The 16769-nt window shown below is 46.4% G+C and overlaps 1 protein-coding gene across 2 annotated transcripts in view; it reads left to right on the forward strand.

Annotated features, from left to right (window-relative positions):
- Window positions 1–16769, forward strand: part of IGDCC4 (immunoglobulin superfamily DCC subclass member 4) — a 166294-nt gene that overhangs the window by 47285 nt on the left and 102240 nt on the right. The window contains exon 2 of one of the 2 annotated variants that reach the window (XM_054043154.1): window positions 3284–3613. The exons of the other annotated variant lie outside the window; for it this stretch is intronic. Within the exon in view, the coding sequence (XP_053899129.1) occupies window positions 3284–3613 (330 nt within the window). The remainder of the gene's footprint in view (window positions 1–3283; window positions 3614–16769) is intronic. 2 annotated transcript variants of the gene reach the window in all.

The raw sequence follows: 16769 nt of genomic DNA on the forward strand, positions 1-16769 counted from the left end.
AGTCTTCAGTGCTCCACACACCACAGTGATGGCAGGCAGGGTGTATTACATGGGAAGGATAATAAGACAGCTCTGCCCCGAAGGAGAGCAGCACTGTGAAAACACCTGGTGTGGTGGTTTGTTTGATGCAAGGCATAAGGTACACTGAGGCATGGGCAGGGCTCTACTCCAGGTGTGAAGAACTAAAGAGGTCATGGGGTGGGGGGAATTTATATTTCAGGTTGGATGAAAATTAGTTTCTTTATCATCAGAACCTTTTAACCTGCTGTTAATTTTCTTCTTGGCTACAAAAGGCCATTGTTTGGATGAAGGGGAGGGGAAGGCACCATTATAATCTGTAGGAGAGTGCATGGAGGAGAACACGTATGTCTGTGACTCTGAGCTGAGACCGCGGATCAGCGGGCCTCTGTGAGCACAAATGCTTATCCCTGAGCTCGCTACAGACTAACACGGCTGCTACTCTGAAATCTGCAAGCTGACAGGTTTTCTGCACAGCAGGGGGTCACTAAATTAACTGTGCACTTGGGCCGTGCAAATTCCTTCTTTTCAGTGGCACCTGGAGCTTCCGATGCCTAGAAACAATTCCATTCCCCTGCATGTGTAATTTTGCGTGTCATTGCCCCTAATTGCATGCTTAAAGTGCGCGCTTTTAAAATGCAGCCCTTTTATCAGCAGTAGGTAGTAGAAGGTTTAATAGGGTGTTTGAATTCCTATAAAATTAATCTGTAGCTTTCTGTGATAGGGGATGGGCAGGGAGCCATGTGGTTCATATCCAGTGTTGATAAACTCGTTATAGAGGCAGGAAACATTTTCGATTGGAGCAGTGACAAAATAATTTGGAGGGGAGCCATAAAAAGAGGGGATGTGATGCTTCTAGCACAGTGGAGATTGAAATTGCTGGTGTGTGGAAGCCGCGCTGCCAGCTAACATTGACTTAGTGTCTCTGGAGACCTGTAATAGCAAATGCATTTTATTAATGACAATATTCTTTAGGAAATGCTGAGGCATTGTTGCTAGAGGTGGAACTCTCTTGCAAGTGGGATTGTGTGTGTTGGTTTGGAAACCTTCCAGACCAAGACCTGTTCAATTGAACTTTCTCACTGCTGGTAACGGATCGAAGATCTCATTGTGGCAAGCAGGCTGCCCTAAGACATGATGCTGTCTTCTCAGTGGCCAGTAGTTTGTAGCTGTAACATCCTTCCTTTTGACTGAGAGTGGAGATACAGCACGTTAGGAACCACTTGCCTGGATCGTCATGGGATTAGAGTGCTAAGCCAGTGGGATGGCCATTTTGGCCATTTTTCTGTTGCTTGTTCTGTTTTTTACCTTATGATAAACCATAAGCCTTGTATTATCAGCTATCCAACACCTGCTTTAATGGGTATTCCCTGTGTTTCATCTTTTTCCTCCCCTCTTGGCCTTTGCTGTGTTTTGTCTTGTGATTCGTCGCTAATCAGCCCTTGTTCATGATCTTGTTACTGTTAGATCTCTCTGGGTGAATTTTTTGTAACGCAGATTTGGTTGTCAGCCGAAGGCTGCACTACTCATGTCTAGCTATCTAGGTCTGATTCTGCTCCCGTCCATGTTGGTTGGGGTTTGGGTCTTTTGTAGTGCTTTGCTCTTTGATTTTTACCAGTCATCCCACAGTGATGGAGTTCTGAATGCAAACGTAAGATGTTAGAAATTGTGACAAGCCTGAATCAGATCCCCAGGTCTGACTCCTGTTTCTGAATGTTGTGGCAATTTACATTTGGATCCAAATCTGGATCCGAACTTCCTGTCTTGTGCTTACTTCTACAGGGAGCTCTGAACACCCTTGAAGTTAGGTCTTGGCTTATGACTACCTACTCCTGGGAGAATTCTGTGCCAAAAAATTAAAAGTTCTGCGCCAACACAGTAAAAATTCTGCACATAATATTTTAAAATTTTGCAAAATTCTGGAAATTTTATTTGTCAAAATAACACTACATAATCACACCAGTTTCAATTAGTTTGGTAATTTATTTCAAAATACCTCTCTGTAAATATGTCTGTTACAATACAGACTCACGCAAAAATTTCCCCAGGAGTAGAGAGTTAAAGAAACCCCTGTGACAACCCAGTTCCAGTTTCTTTGCCCCCTGTTCCCCTCCAAAAGCCCAGCTTGGGAGGCCAGACACTCACAACCCCTCCCCATGAGTCCAGCCGTGGGCCCCCCAGCCAATACATCTGAACCCCCCCCCCGAGCCCAGTCGTGGGGGTCCCCCTAGCCCAGATACCCACACCGCTTCCCCTCCAGAGTCCAGCTGTGCCCCCCCCAGCCCAGACACTCGTCCCCCTACCACCAGGGATCCAGAAGGAGAAACAGCCAGTTGCTGGGTTCCAGGCTTGTGTGGAGTTTCCTGCACACTGCCCTCTCCTTCCCTCAGGGCCTGTGGGGAACTGTAGCTGCTAGGAAATTTCTACTCCCCCCCCCCCGCCCCTCCCCCCGGCAGTGTCTTCTGTGCGCGAGCTGGGCTCTGCTGGGTCTAGCAACCCCTAGTGGCAGCCATCAGCACTGCAGCCCATTTCTGGGGGAGGGGCAAAGGAAATTATGTGCAAAAACATTAATTTCTGCAAAATTCTGCATTGTGCAATGATGCAGAATTCCCACAGGAGTAGACTACCGGAAAATGGCCTCTCTCCCCATGTGCATCCGGGTTAAACAGGGTGGTTGGGTATTCTCAGCAAAAGCCTCCCTTCTTTATGGAAAAGTTCTACAGAACTTAGTAAGGGTGAAATCAGTAGGACACTATAAAATTACACTACAAAATTACAGGATCTAAGAACACAAACGAATTTCGATAGGCTTTTAGCCATCGTATAGAATGCTATTGCGGGGAGATAATTCTCTATTACATCTTAGAAGGTAGTTAAAGCCCATGGGAAAGCTCTTATTTTCTTTAATTTTGTAGGACTTTTCCTGTGTGTTTACACATCCTATGCTGAAGTTGCATATCTTACATCGACCCCTCTCCTCCCCGCCCCCCCAGTGTAGACCAGCCTTACGAGGCTGTCTGCAGAGCTGGCACTGTAGCCCAGAGGAGACACTGCAGGTCATTCCTGTAGCCCAGTGTAATGGGTGACCTCTCAGCTGTGCGGGAGAGATGTGCGAAGGGGGCTGCCACTTGTGAGTGGCACTTCAGATGCCAGACCCCTGGCAGGGCTGAAGTTTGCGTGTTTATGTCCGATCACGTTAACCGCGAAGTGCCGTGACATCTGTTTGTATAAATCAGGAGACAACCCAAATGTCTTTTCCTTGCAGGGAAGCTGTTGCAGGGGGATTCTCTGGAGCTGAGCTGCAGGGCTGCCTCTGCAAAGGTGACATTAGAGCCGAGCCAAGCCGTGGTGTTGGACTGTAACCTGGCTTCTGTCGAGCAGTTGATCAATATCACGTGGAAGAAGAATGGGTTCCCATTAGTGGAGCAGGAGCACCTTCGTGTGCTTCCAAATGGATCACTCTTCATATCGTCCCCGGCTGCTGCTAAGGAGAGTAAATATCCTGAAGGGACTGGCGCAGAGGGTAATTACTCCTGTGTCTCCCAGAGCGCCTTAGGTGCGGTTGCCAGTCAAACGGCTGCAGTTAGATTTTCAAGTAAGTATTTTTCTGGTATTGATACAGCCTCTTCGGCCTGGCTTAAGAGTGGAGAAAGAATTGTCTAGGAAAACGTGGTTCCTTTAAATGCTGGCAGGCCTCAGAATTGTCTGTAAAATAAGTTACGACGTTGTCGTCTTTCCCTCTCCCCCCCCCGCTCCAGTTACATTTTAATTTCCCATGGAACCCTTCCAGATTCCCTCCTGACAAGGCCCTCCTGTTCTCAGAAAGCCAGGCTTTTCCTATGGGACATTATCTTGTCAAGTCCTTTTGTGTCAGGACGCACGGTCTGTATACAGAATGCACTGTATTTCCGAAGGCCAGATTCTCAGCTGGCCTAAATCAGTGGGAGTCAATGGAGTTATACCTGCTTACACCATTGAGGATCTGCTACCTTCTAGCAGTTCTTCAGTGACAAAAAGCAGTTCCGTCCTGTGCTAACCTTGTTTCCTTCCTCCTTTATTCAGTCTCTTGATTGGTTGTTTTTCCCCCAGTGTTATTACAGAAACTGTGGTGCTGGGTCTTGTTAAGTTGAATTATACTGGTGTGTGTGTATGTGTGTGTGTGTGTGTATATATATAATATATATATTATATATATGTGTATATATATATAATAATTATACTGGCACATCCCGAGCTGCACTTTGATTAGCTGTTGACATTAATTAGGGTTACCCAACACATGGCAAGAAGAGTACCTAGGAGAATGACTTACATGGGACCTGAATAATGAGATCAGAGGTCAAAATATTTTCTTAGCATGTCACCATTCACCTAATTCCTTTGGGATCTGCTAGATAATTAGCACTGCTTTATGCTCATTAAATATGGGGAAGTGAGAGGAGCTGTAGTCTTTGAAAGATCTATCCTTGCCCCTAAAGATCATTCTCCTTTTCTTTAGTGTATTCAGCTCACACATTCTCACAAAGGAGGAGTGGAGGGAAGTGGGAAAACAATACTCTAGAACAATGGATGCTGAAATAGACTGTGCTGGGAAGCAAGGGAAAGGGAATAAGGTTTGTGCGTGTCTTTGAATAATGCAAAGGCATCAGACATTCTGACTTCTCTTCCTTACCTAAGAATTCCATGCTCTAGATGCAAACTACTTGCTGTGCCATGGTAGGTCCCATCTCCCTGGGCCCCATATAGAGGTTGATGAGTCTGCTATAGCTGTGGTTAAAAGAGCAGAGGCCTTTTAGCGCTGGCCGTAGAAAACGCAATATTTAAGACTCTCTGAAGTTCTTGGTTTGTTCCCCACTTGGGTTGACAACTCACACAGGTGTGTCATGTTACCTGTAACCAGTTAAACTGTTAGCATTTTATTATAACATGTTTTCTGTCATTGATGGTGGTGATTTTTTTTTTTTAAGTTACCTCTGTGTGTGTCAGTATAGTTCCCTTGGAGTGTGTTGCATTGATGTTTGTGGAGACTGAAGCCCTCTTTGCTCATCTAACCAGTCTAGCATAGGAACTGTAGTCCAAGCTTCTGCTCTCTGTGCCTGTCCAGTGGGACTACCCCACCCCCCGGGGTTGGAGGATCATTTAGACCGCATGACTATTCAGTCCTCTCTCCCTCTGTTGCAGTAGCACTAAGGGCATGAAGAAGGGCATGATCAGCTCCCCAAAGATTCTGAGATACAGCTACGTGAAGAGCAGCAGGTGAAGAGGTGCATTATAAACTTCATCAGAGCCACCGAAGGTTGAATATGGGCTATCTTTAAACTAGGGCCTCCATCAGCTGAGCTGCGTGTAAGCTATAATGCAGGGATCGAGAACTGCAGGGCGCTTGATATAAGCAGTGTGCATCTGTGGTGGCTGCCTTCTTGGTAATTGCTAGGGATTGAACCGGGGATCCCCAGACTCAAAGTCTGTGTTTCTACAGCTTGAGCTAGTTGATAGATGTAACAGTCGTATCCTCTGGATAGGCCCCAGAGGGGGCACATTGCACACTGTCTCTGTATGGGCTGAGAGGAAGACATGGGTGAGTTCGGCATCCAGAACAGCAAATGATAATTAATGGCTATGGGGGTCTCAAAAATGGAAAGAGAAACCACAATGGGATTGAGAGACTCAAGACAGGGCGGGAAGAACAATTCTGTGAGATCCTGGCACAGGTGGCAACGAAAAAATTTCAGCGAGCTGAAGATTCGGAAGTACCGTTGTAACTGCAAGGAGCCAGATTGTGCACTGGGGTGCCACCTGAGGAACTTGCCGTGCCAACCTCCCCTTTCGTGCCCAGAAAGGGTCTCAGCTGCTTCTGTTCTGCTCAAACCTGTAGGATGACCCTCTCTGGGTTCAGGGATCTGCAAGTGTGCTCGGGCTTGGGCCAGTGCCCGAACATAACCCCGTCCAGCCCACAGAGAGCCAGAGCATGCATATTCGGAAATGCCTTTAAAGGCAGGGAATGGGGAGCTTCTTGCAGGCCAGTTTCAATCAAAAGTGGCTTCAGATGACAAGTGCTGCAGAGCAGAAGACTCTTGCACCAAGAGTAGTTTGATTGTATGCAAGCGTTAATCCATAGAAAGGCATGACCGATAATGTGGTGTGTGGTTGGTTGGTTTTCGTTTTTTTGTTTGTTTGTTCTGTGGTTCCTTATCTAACAGTTACCTCTTTAACACCGTGAATGAGACATGCTTTGGTAAATAATGGAGAGAAACTAAGTGGCACTTTTGCAAAATGTACAATAAAAATCAATGCATCTGTCCTACCCGGGCAGTTTGTTGTAAATTACAGAGCTAGTTTAAAGAGCAAATAATTTTAAAGACATTGTCAATTTGAAAATCACACTTTGCTCAAAATGGTTTACCTGCTGTTGTTTACTAGTACTGTGAACTTAGAGATCAATATTTGAGTTTGTTTTCTCAGTGTTGCTCTTTCTCCTGAATAGATGCTCTCCCCTTTTATTTTATTTTTTTTGATTTTCACACATGACAGTCATTTTATAATAATATATGGAGATATACCTATCTCATAGAACTGGAAGGGACCCTGAAAGGTCATTGAGTCCAGCCCCCTGCCTTCACTAGCAGGACCAAGTACTGATTTTTGCCCCAGATTCCCTAAGTGGCCCCATCAAGGATTGAACTCACAACCCTGGGTTTAGCAGGCCAATGCTCAAACCACTGAGCTATCCCTCCCCCCTTCTTAGTAATTGCGCAACATGCCTCAGGTGGCACATGACTGGGATTCATCACCAAATTTGGTCTGCTGGTTGGATCATTAGCTTCCCTGGCCCAGGCCGGATACTGAGATGAAGTGCGACATGAATGCTGATCCATGTCCCCCACACATGGCAGTAAGGGTTGGAAAACACAAGAAATAGAAGTTGTGCAACCACAAAACTTGGCAAGGGGAGCCAGGGTTAGAAACACAATCTGCTCTTAAAGTTACTTGATTTCAGATTAACGGTATCCCTTTAATGTGAGCTTTTGCCTGCTAATTATTATTATTTGTATTATGGTTGTTCCTAAAGACCACAGTTACAACAGAGGTCCCATTGCGCTACGTGTTATACAAACACATAGGTAACTTTAAAAAAAAAATCTACACCACGAACGACAGAAAACATGTTATAAGAAAACGTTAACAGTTTAATTGATTTATATGTAACATGACACATCTGTGTGGGTTGACAACCTAAGTGGGGATCCAAACCAAGGACTTCTGAGCCTTAAATATTGCGTTTTCTACTGTCAGCGCTAAAAGGCCTCTGCTCTTTTAATCACAGCTGTAGCAGGTCAACCTCTATCTGTGCCCCAGCCACCAGTAGAGGGAGACAGAGTGCCACACAGAGTAAGCATTGGTTACATGTATAAAACTTAAAGGACCCTATATATGATGGAATGGATGGATTTACTGAAAGCAATGGGTTCTTACAGGGAGGTAGTTCACAGTGATTGGCACCTGGCAGGACAGGGCCCAGTACACTAACAGCATTACTCATAAACTGCAAAAAGGAAACCAAATATTAGAAGTGTTGAACATTGAGGGTTGTACTCGAACTTGTCATGAATAGGCTAGTATGGGAGGTGTGTGTTTCCCTTTAAAAAGGGAGGCCTTCATTGGCATATCTCCTCCTTGAGTCAATCTGTGCAAAAAGCAGGCAAAAAAGAGAAGAGGCGGGGTTGTTCTAACTGGTATGTTAGATGAATTAGTGAGACCTGACAGTACCGGGGACCCTGGCAGGTGAGTTACCTCCTACGTTTTGTAAAACGAGTTCTTAGGAACACCGATGATCATTAGTAATGTTTCATTGAACTAAACAGAAAATGTAACAAAGGAAAATACAATGGCGTCCCAAAGTGCTCAGATATCATGGAGTTGAGTGCAGAATGGCTAATCGGACAGACGGATGGACTCACACAGTACTGATATAGTGCTTTAGGACTCAACATTTTACAGCCGTGTTTAAATATCTCTCCCTTCCCCCAGACAAAAAGCCAACCAAAAACTGTTTTCATTGTTTTTTAAAGCTATGAAAACATTTCTATTAATATTAGATTTCTTAAAATAATTTAACAAAATCTAAATATTGGGCCTAAACTAAATCTGTGGTGTCCTTTAATTATAGCTGTGTTGGGAGATCCAGTAACTGTAATTACAAACAGTTACTTTTACACTAGTTACATCTGGGTTGCTCTGAAGTTGGCATTGCTCAATAACTGGTAATAAGTTACTGTAAATGTATTAGTGTTCTTGGTAATGGATAACCCTCAATAAAGCAGTAAGGATTTACAGGAAGATATTACTTGTAAAGTTCCAAAGTAGCTACACACTCTTTTTCTCTTGTTTCTGCCTGCCCTGTGTATTTGTTTCTTAACCTCATCTTGGATGTTGCAGTTAGTGGTGCCAGTCTGGGCAGAACTGGTCAGGCTGGCCAAGTGACTTGTATGGTATGTGCCGGCATAAATAACTATAAGGGCTTCTGGGAAGACTGACTCTTCGTGTTTTCTGAACAGGAGTACTTGTGGCACCTTAGAGACTAACAAATTTGTTAGTCTCTAAGGTGCCACAAGTACTCCTGTTCTTCTTTTTGCGGATACAGACTAACACGGCTGTTACTCTGAAACGTGTTTTCTGAGGAATTTATAATGATAGCCCGCCGCAGACTCCCAGATGCGCTGTGGAAATAGAATAAACTACCTTTAAAAAGCAACTTAAATTTGACCCACGTTGTGCATTTCTACACAGCACTGCCTGGCACGTAACTGGCTGCCGTGCACAGGTTTCTGACCCCAAACACACAATAATTTCTCGAGCGTGCGTTTGGGTTTGTACGCTGAGATTCTGGGAGGGCCAGATGAACTGGTGCTGACAATTCCAGCACTGGTGAGCGAGCCGTGAGGGAGCATGGATTTTTTTTAAAGGCAGTCCCCGGGCCATGGCTTGTTTTAAACTCCAGATGGGGGCGTGTCTTTGGAAAGGGCCTTTCAGACTAGCCATTGAAATGCTTGGAGTCCACTGCGTGTACACTTCTGCCAAATTTGAAACTGGGATTAGGCTGCAGCTGGTCATTCCATCTTGATCCAGTGGTAGCTACTGCAGCATAGAATCATAGAAGCATGATGGGTCCCATCCTATTCTATTACTAATGCATGTAGCTTCAGTGGGGCCACTTGCATTACTAAGGAGGGTAGGGTCAGGCCAGTATGGAGTGCAGTGGGAGCTAAGAGCTCCTGCTACTGGAGCTATAGCTCAGTGGTTTGAGCATTGGCCAGCTAAGCCCAGGGTTGTGAATTTTGCTGGCCATTTCGAGGTTGGAAAACAACACTGAATGGACCAGGACCTGATGGGACTGGTAAAAGCACACGGTTGTTTCGTTTGGAGGCTGAGGCCCCGTTTGGGAGCCAGTGATCTCTCTCCAGGTAGGCTGCGAGCTCTTCTTGGGCTGGGTGTCAGGTATCTCCTCTTTAGTGATGCCTTCCGCTTGTGAAAGCTCAGCTCCGCCTTGGCTACATTAGGTAGCAGCAGGGCAGGGGCTTAATCTTTGGCAGGGAAAGAGATCTGAGGAGAGTCCAAGCTGGCAGTAAAGTGGGAGCTTTATTGCCGACACGCTGATGTCCTCAGGCGCCGGGTGTAGTGTTTTAAGGTGCCCTGGGAAGTAGCTGAGAAAGGCATAATGGATTTTGGTCCCAAGCTCTTCGTTCCTCCAGTTCAGTGACTCTGACTGCAGGTGCCAAAGAAAACCAGGCGGTGCTTTTATCCTCAAGACTGCTCGACCGGGCAAGGTCCACGAATCCAGCCCAACACCGAGGGAGCAATCTGACTTCTCAAGCTCCCTGTGGTGTGCGCACCATGCTAGGAAGAGATGTAAACAGACCCTCCGCTTTGCAGAGTAAGACTTGGCTGGATCAAATCTTTTGTTTGCCATTATCCTCAAAAACGCGGGTCACCGCGCCAGATTCTGCGTCCTGCTGTCTACTCGCCTTCTCGTAGATTGAATTGGCAGTAGAGGCCTCACGCTCGAGTCCGCACCTTTGGGTGCCCACGTGCCAATGTGATTGCCCAAATGTGGAAGCTGGACATCCAACTGAGGTGCCTATGTTAGACTATAGAACCCACAGAACGCACCCTTGTCTTGTCACGTTAGAGGCTATTTAGACCTTAAGATAGGTCCTTAGGCTTCAGGCCTCATAGGGTTATAAACTAATCAACCTCGCTACATCTCTCCCAGGATACACTGGTGATATTTGCCCCTCACCTCGATTCCAGGTAATTTGGTGCAAAGCATGGAAAGTATAAAGGGGTGGAGGGGAAAACCATTCACTACACAAGGGAGATCTGTGACCCAGCATGCAAACCTGACCCCTGCTCTGCCCCTCTTGAAGAGTGAGGAGAGCCTAGGTTTGCTTCTGACTCATTGCCAACGCCTGCCAGGTGGAGGCGAAAATACACAGAAATGGGCAGACAGGTTTCTCGACCTAAAGAAAAGGGTGGGGGATGGGGAAAGAGCTGTCCTCAAAGGCTGGAGCTGAAGTACAGAGAATCCGCGTGCTCAGACTATGGGTACATCCAGACTACCCGCCGGATCGGCGGGTAGCGATCTGTCTATTGGGGATCGATATATTGTGTCTCGTCTAGACGCGATATATCGATCCCCGAACGTGCTCCCGTCGACTCCAGAACTCCACCAGGGCAAGTGGTGGTAGCGGAGTTGACGGGGGAGCCGCGGCCGTCGATCCCACGCTGTGAGGATGGGAGGTAAGTCGAAATAAGATATGTCGACTTCAGCTACGCTATTCCCGTAGCTGAAGTTGCGTATATTACATCGCCCCCCCCCCCCCCCCCAGCGTAGACCAGGCCCAAGAGAAAAACAACAGCAAGCCCCAATGTGTCAGGTTTCCAGTGCTCAGTGTGACCTTTCCCAAGGAGATGCACAACCCGGGCCTCGCAGCGATTGGCCCCTCAGGCCTTCCGACCCAATCCCCTTCTAAGCCGCCTTGGTCCCAGAGCCAGGATTCAGCAAAGCAGCTTTCTGTAGGGCTGCTGACTGAACATTTCCCTTTGAAACTGGTTTTCAGCTCGCCATGAGAAGTGTCTGCTTTCTGCAGAAGAGTTCGAGGTTTTGTCCAAAAATGACAGTTTTTGCTTATTTCTGCATGTGGGTGCGTGTGGAGAACCCGGCTCGAGATTCGTCCCATTCTGCCTGGTTCTTTTTACTGACCTTTCTGTAAAAAGTTAAAGAAAAAAAAGCTGTCCCGTGTTGAGTGAATACAATAAACGCTCAAGCCTCCAGCTGTTGCCAACCCCTGAGATATGTGGCCCCCTAAGGTCAGTTGGCTTCCAATGCAGGACAGACTAGAGTTGCAGAGGGTGGGCACACATCCAGAATATTTTAATAATGTTCATTTCCAGAGCTTCCTTTATTTTTACAGTCTGAGTAATCCCTCGGACTGGATTGAACTGTAACAGATGTATTGGTCTTGTTTTTAAAGGGTGTCTTTGAGCAGCGGGGGTTGCAACCCCACTCTGACACTGTGTTGCTAGTTTGGAGGCGTCATTCTCCAGTCCCCTCGAGGAGAGGCGTTGATGTCTAAGAACTCAGCTGCTGTCCAATGAGAGGTGCCCCGACCCAGGTGAACTGTGCAGCGAAGACATACCCAGAGAAGGAGCATGGGCAGGACCTAGAGAGGTTGGAAAAAAAGAGCAGGAAATAACAGGTTGCATTCTGCCGTAGGGGTCCACGCCGGCGACTTTCTGAGCACCTAGTGAGATTAGGCCTCTGGATGTCAAGAAGCTTGCATGGGTATTACTGGGGGCAGAATTTGTCCCAGTGTCTTTTGACGAGACGGTAAGGAGGAGGAGCAGTCACTGTATATTGTACGGCCCCCTTCTGAACTCAAGGGGAAAAGTTCTAGACAGTGAAGAGCAGTAAAGAGCGGTAGCAGCTGTCTGTTTAAGTTGCAAAGATTCTACGCTGTCTGTGCTGTCTCGCAAGGTGACTATCCATTTATAAAAGGAAGCAGAGATGAAAGGAAGGGCTTTCCAGTTCAGACTGGTATTGGTTTCAGGCACAGAAAAAGATCTCTCGAGATCTGAGGCATTAATATAATAAAACAACGTAATATCCTAGATTAAAGTCCCTCGCATTTGGAAATTGCTTTCAGAGCTGTTTTAAGAATGTGAGAGCCAATAAATAACCAGTCCTTGACTTAAAAACTAAGCTAGGTTAGAAAATAATGTGAATGCAGTAATATTTTTCTGTGCTATAATACCTCTCGTCCTGTGATCCTAATGACGGTTAATGAATGTGAGGCAGGTAAGTCACATTAGCCGTTTGCCACTGGGGAAACTGAGGCACAGATTGGTTTGCATTTACCCAGCATCTTCAGTAGGACCAGGAATGGAAGCCCAGGGTCCCGGCCTCCAGACCTGTGCTTGACCCATTGGAACACACTTACTCTGGTAGAAGGGTAAATAGACCCTGAGCCTGTCCAACACATGTTTAACGTGTGCTGTGTGAGTAGTCCCACACAAGTCAAATGCTACTCCCAGTGCATAAAATCTTTGCAGGATTGGAGCCGTAGTTGTTTGGTTATCAGTTTAGGTAGGGTCTATGTGAACCAGTTGGTTTGCTTAGGAAATATTAAGCATACAGGGTCCCAAAGGCCGGTTTCTCTCCCCTTTTCTCTTCCTTCCGCACACATTTGCAGAGCCAGATGAATAGCTACTGGCAGTATTTAATAAACTGGGTGACGTTTTGGGTTTGTGAAATGCCGGGGATTGGACAGGAGACAGACCGGTATAGTGCAGACAGACACAGGGTAAATGACGGTTAGAGAAGGGAAAACCACCTTGGGTCAATTCAGCCCTTCTCCCTGGCAGTGCAGGATTGCCTGTCTGCCTTACGCCGCTCTCCGATCGGACAGTAAATTCCTCACCTTACACAGCACTTCATTTTACTCAAAGCTTCTAAAAGCAAACCAGCTGTGCAGAACATAGGTCACAGCATGTAAGGCCACAAGGGATCATTGTGATAATCTAGTCTGACACCCCCCCAGCCCCTGTATAACATCAGCCTTGCACCTCCCGCATCGACCCCAGGAACTTGTGGTTGAACTACAGTGCATCTCGTAGACGAGATGGCCTCTCTTGAGCTAAGGACTCCAAACAATAGAGCGTCAACTACATCCCTTAGTAAATTATCTCCAAGATTAATTACCCTCACTGCTAAAAATTTGCACCATATGGTACAGCAATGTGCCTTACAGTTTAACTGATCTGTTTTTTTTGACTGGTGCCCTGTAGGGGAGACCAATGGAAAACTACCGGCTCAGAAACCGGAATATCCTAAAAAAAATCCCCAATTTTTTGTTTCTAGATCTTTAAAAATGGATATTTATAAGAATATGGGGAAAGACCCCTCCCCCCCATCCTTCGCCGTGCTCTGTCACATGGCATCCAAATTCAGATGAACTGTCTAAGACTTGTCACTCTTCATGTGTGCATTCATATGTCTCATTTTATTACCATCTGCCCGGGGAAAGTGCTGCTTCTTCCGCGAGCATTTGCACCTGACATAACCTATTTATTTCTGAATCGAAGGTGACGAGGAAGTTGATTAATGAAATGCATCCCCTAGCTCATTTTGTTTTGCAGGCCGGAGAGAAGCGTTTGCGACATTAGCATTCGTTTCGTGTGAGTGGAATATTCCAAGGGATCTGTTTCTGTGCAAGAGGAATAGAGCGCCGTGGTCTATCAGAAGTTGTTTACATGCAGATGGAGTTATTCTTCATACTGATTGCGTCGGCCATGGCTGATTAATGTTAGGCGATAGAACAAGACTTGTCTGGAAGACGAGGGAGAGAAGACATCAGCCAGCAACCTTTTTCTCCTGGAAGGTGGTGGGTTTCTGTCATTAGATGAGTCTGTGTTGCAGATCCTGAACGTGGCTCGGGGATTCTTTTTTGATCAATAGGATGGTGCAAATAATAATAATAATGACAGTACTTGGCCCTCAGAAAGCATCTAGAGATCTCCAGGTGCTTATCATGAACTTAGCTTCATGATGCCGTGTGAGGTAGGTAAATATCTTCAGCAGCAAAGCAAAGCACTAAAGCTAGGAGGGTTGGTCAAACGCCCACTGAAATCAGTGTAAAGACTATGGCTTCATTGGGAGTTGGATGAGTCTTAAATGACTTGCTGAAAGTAACACATCAAGCCTGTAGCAGAGCCTGGGATAGACCACATCTCCTCCTGCCTCCCAGTCCTGTGCTCTAAGCAGATCATCTTTGCTGCCTAGAAATCTATTGCATGGCATATTTCACTCCCCACAGTGCGGACTAGCTAAGTGGGCCGGTCAGGTCACATGTCTCCTGCGGAGTCAGTAAGCCACTCACAGGGATTCTGCTGGAAACCTGAGACAGTGGCTGTGGTGCAGGCTTTCAGGAGTCCGCTCCTTTCTCCAAATAGTCCCAGAAATTTGGGACCACTGTGACATTTAAGGGCTTTGGCTCCCACACTGGAGAAGGGGAAGTATCAGACGGAAATGAGTCGAGAGTCTCAAAGGGACTGATCAGAGGAGACAGTCTGTCTCACCAGGAACGTGTGAAAGAGATTAAGTTTGGAAGCTATGTTCAGGCCTGGCCAGGTGACAAGGAATCCAGTGTCAGCAGGAAGGACCTAGCATTTCCCCCCTTCATTTATGGGGTTGCGACAGCTATTGTTAGAAGAGAAGAGGACAAGTCTGACAAAAGCTGATCTCCTTTGTGGGATCTGGTTTGCCAAGATGTATGGGCTACCTGTCCTATGTAAAGCCATAAGAATTTCTCCATCAGAAGAGAGCCTGGGTCCACGTAGCCCAGCATCCTGTCTGTCTGGCTGAGACTGGATGCTTTAAAGAAAGGTGGAAACCCGCACAATGTGCTATAGCACAGGGGAAATTCCCTCCTGGCTCCCAAGCTGGTGAGCTCATTATATACCCTGAAGCCCCGGTATTGAAAGCCTGTAGGATTTGTATCTTCACTAGTGTAATGGCAACGGCTGATATTCTTGTTAGAAACGTCGGAACGTTTTTGAAACTGGACAGTATCCTGGGACAGAGAGTTGTGTGGTTTCTTTATACATTGCCTCGTCTCGTTATTTGGTTCAAATGCCTTTTAATTTCATCGGGCACCTTCCCACACTTCTGTTTTGGGAAGGAGTGACTAGGAGGTTCTGAGCAGCTTTCTCAGAAGACCAGCCATTGCGATGGCCTGGATGCAAAAGAACCCGGCTGTTCCACAGACAGGCTTCAGGGCTAGAAAGGTTTCTGAAGCTGACAATGTAATTATGACACCTTTGTTTTGATGCAGCTGTGACCCTCTCCTATGGTTACAGCCTTGTGGGGCTGACGTAGGACCAAAAATTGCACCTGAACCAATGCTCCATTTTATGCGGCACGTGGATTTCATTAACCCTACAAAGGCTGGCGGCATTTAAGTCTCTGCTGCCTTTGGACAGACTCACATCATCGAAAGCCATTTTATCCCCAAGTTCAGCTACTGGAGTCAGCAGAATGCAAGCGTCCTGCTACAGAACCTTTACGTTCTTCCGAAATCTTGCTGCCTTTCAGAGGATGAAAGACAACGGCAGGGGAAGGATGTTCTTCCTCCATGCAGAATTCTCAGCTGCCTGGTTCTTTTTGCACCCCCCCGTCTGGAAGGAAGGAGAGCTCACGCTTCTGTCCAACGTTCGGCCAGTTTGCATTCCAGACCGGCGGCCTGATAGAATTGTGCCGTTGAATTCAGGCTTGTTCTCAGATGGGACCACCTAGATCCAGGAATCCAAGTGTGTATGTGGCATGTAATCTGTCCTTTTCTAAATGGGAAAGGTGGTGGATAATTGCTTGGATTTCTTCTTTTGCCAGCTGGGTTCAGAAGTCTCCCTAGCCGGCTGATGGCATCTAGGGAACTATGTTCGCTGTAGGACTGGGCTTTGAATTCAGTCTTTGTAGCGTAGATGATGTAGCAGTGGCCACTGGAGACCGCGGATACTGAACCCTGCCTCATGCAGCAGTGTGAGATATTTCACCCTCTCTGAGTTCTCTGCAATGCTCCCTGGGAAATTTGGCAGGACTTCTCTGGCAGCTTTATTTCCAAACGAATGGAGTCAGGTGATCTCATTTTTGTCAAAGGTTCGGACACAACATAGTCAATGCGTGACATGCAAGAGAGACAAGGTGGGTGAGGCACTGTATTTTATTGGACCAACATCTGTTGGTGAGAGAGAGAAGCTTTCGTGCCACATCGAGTTCTTGTTCAGGTCTGGGCCCGAAAACTTGTTTCTCTCTCCAACAGAAGTTGGTCCAATAAAAGATATTACCTCAGCCACCTTGTCTCTAATATCCTGGGACTGATGTGGCTACAGCAACACTGCATATAACATGCAAGAGGGCTGGAGTAAAAGGCTGATCTTTATTTACTCGTGTCAGTCACATGCCGTGCATCAGGGATACAAAAGGTTATATACCCTGGCCACATGGCAGAGTCAATACACTGATTTTAGGGGTTACTGTTACAAATGAGTCCTGGCTGATCTGTGATGACTTCTAGTTCAAGTCTATTTACTATGTAAATAGATGTTTAGTCAATTAATTAGATTTGCAGGTTTCTCAGAGCCCTAAATACCCTCAAAGTGAAACTATGGTGTGTGTTGTTTTTGCTGCAGAAAGTTAT

The sequence above is a fragment of the Malaclemys terrapin genome, chromosome 10 (assembly GCF_027887155.1).
Source record: "Malaclemys terrapin pileata isolate rMalTer1 chromosome 10, rMalTer1.hap1, whole genome shotgun sequence".
Taxonomy (NCBI): domain Eukaryota; kingdom Metazoa; phylum Chordata; order Testudines; family Emydidae; genus Malaclemys; species Malaclemys terrapin.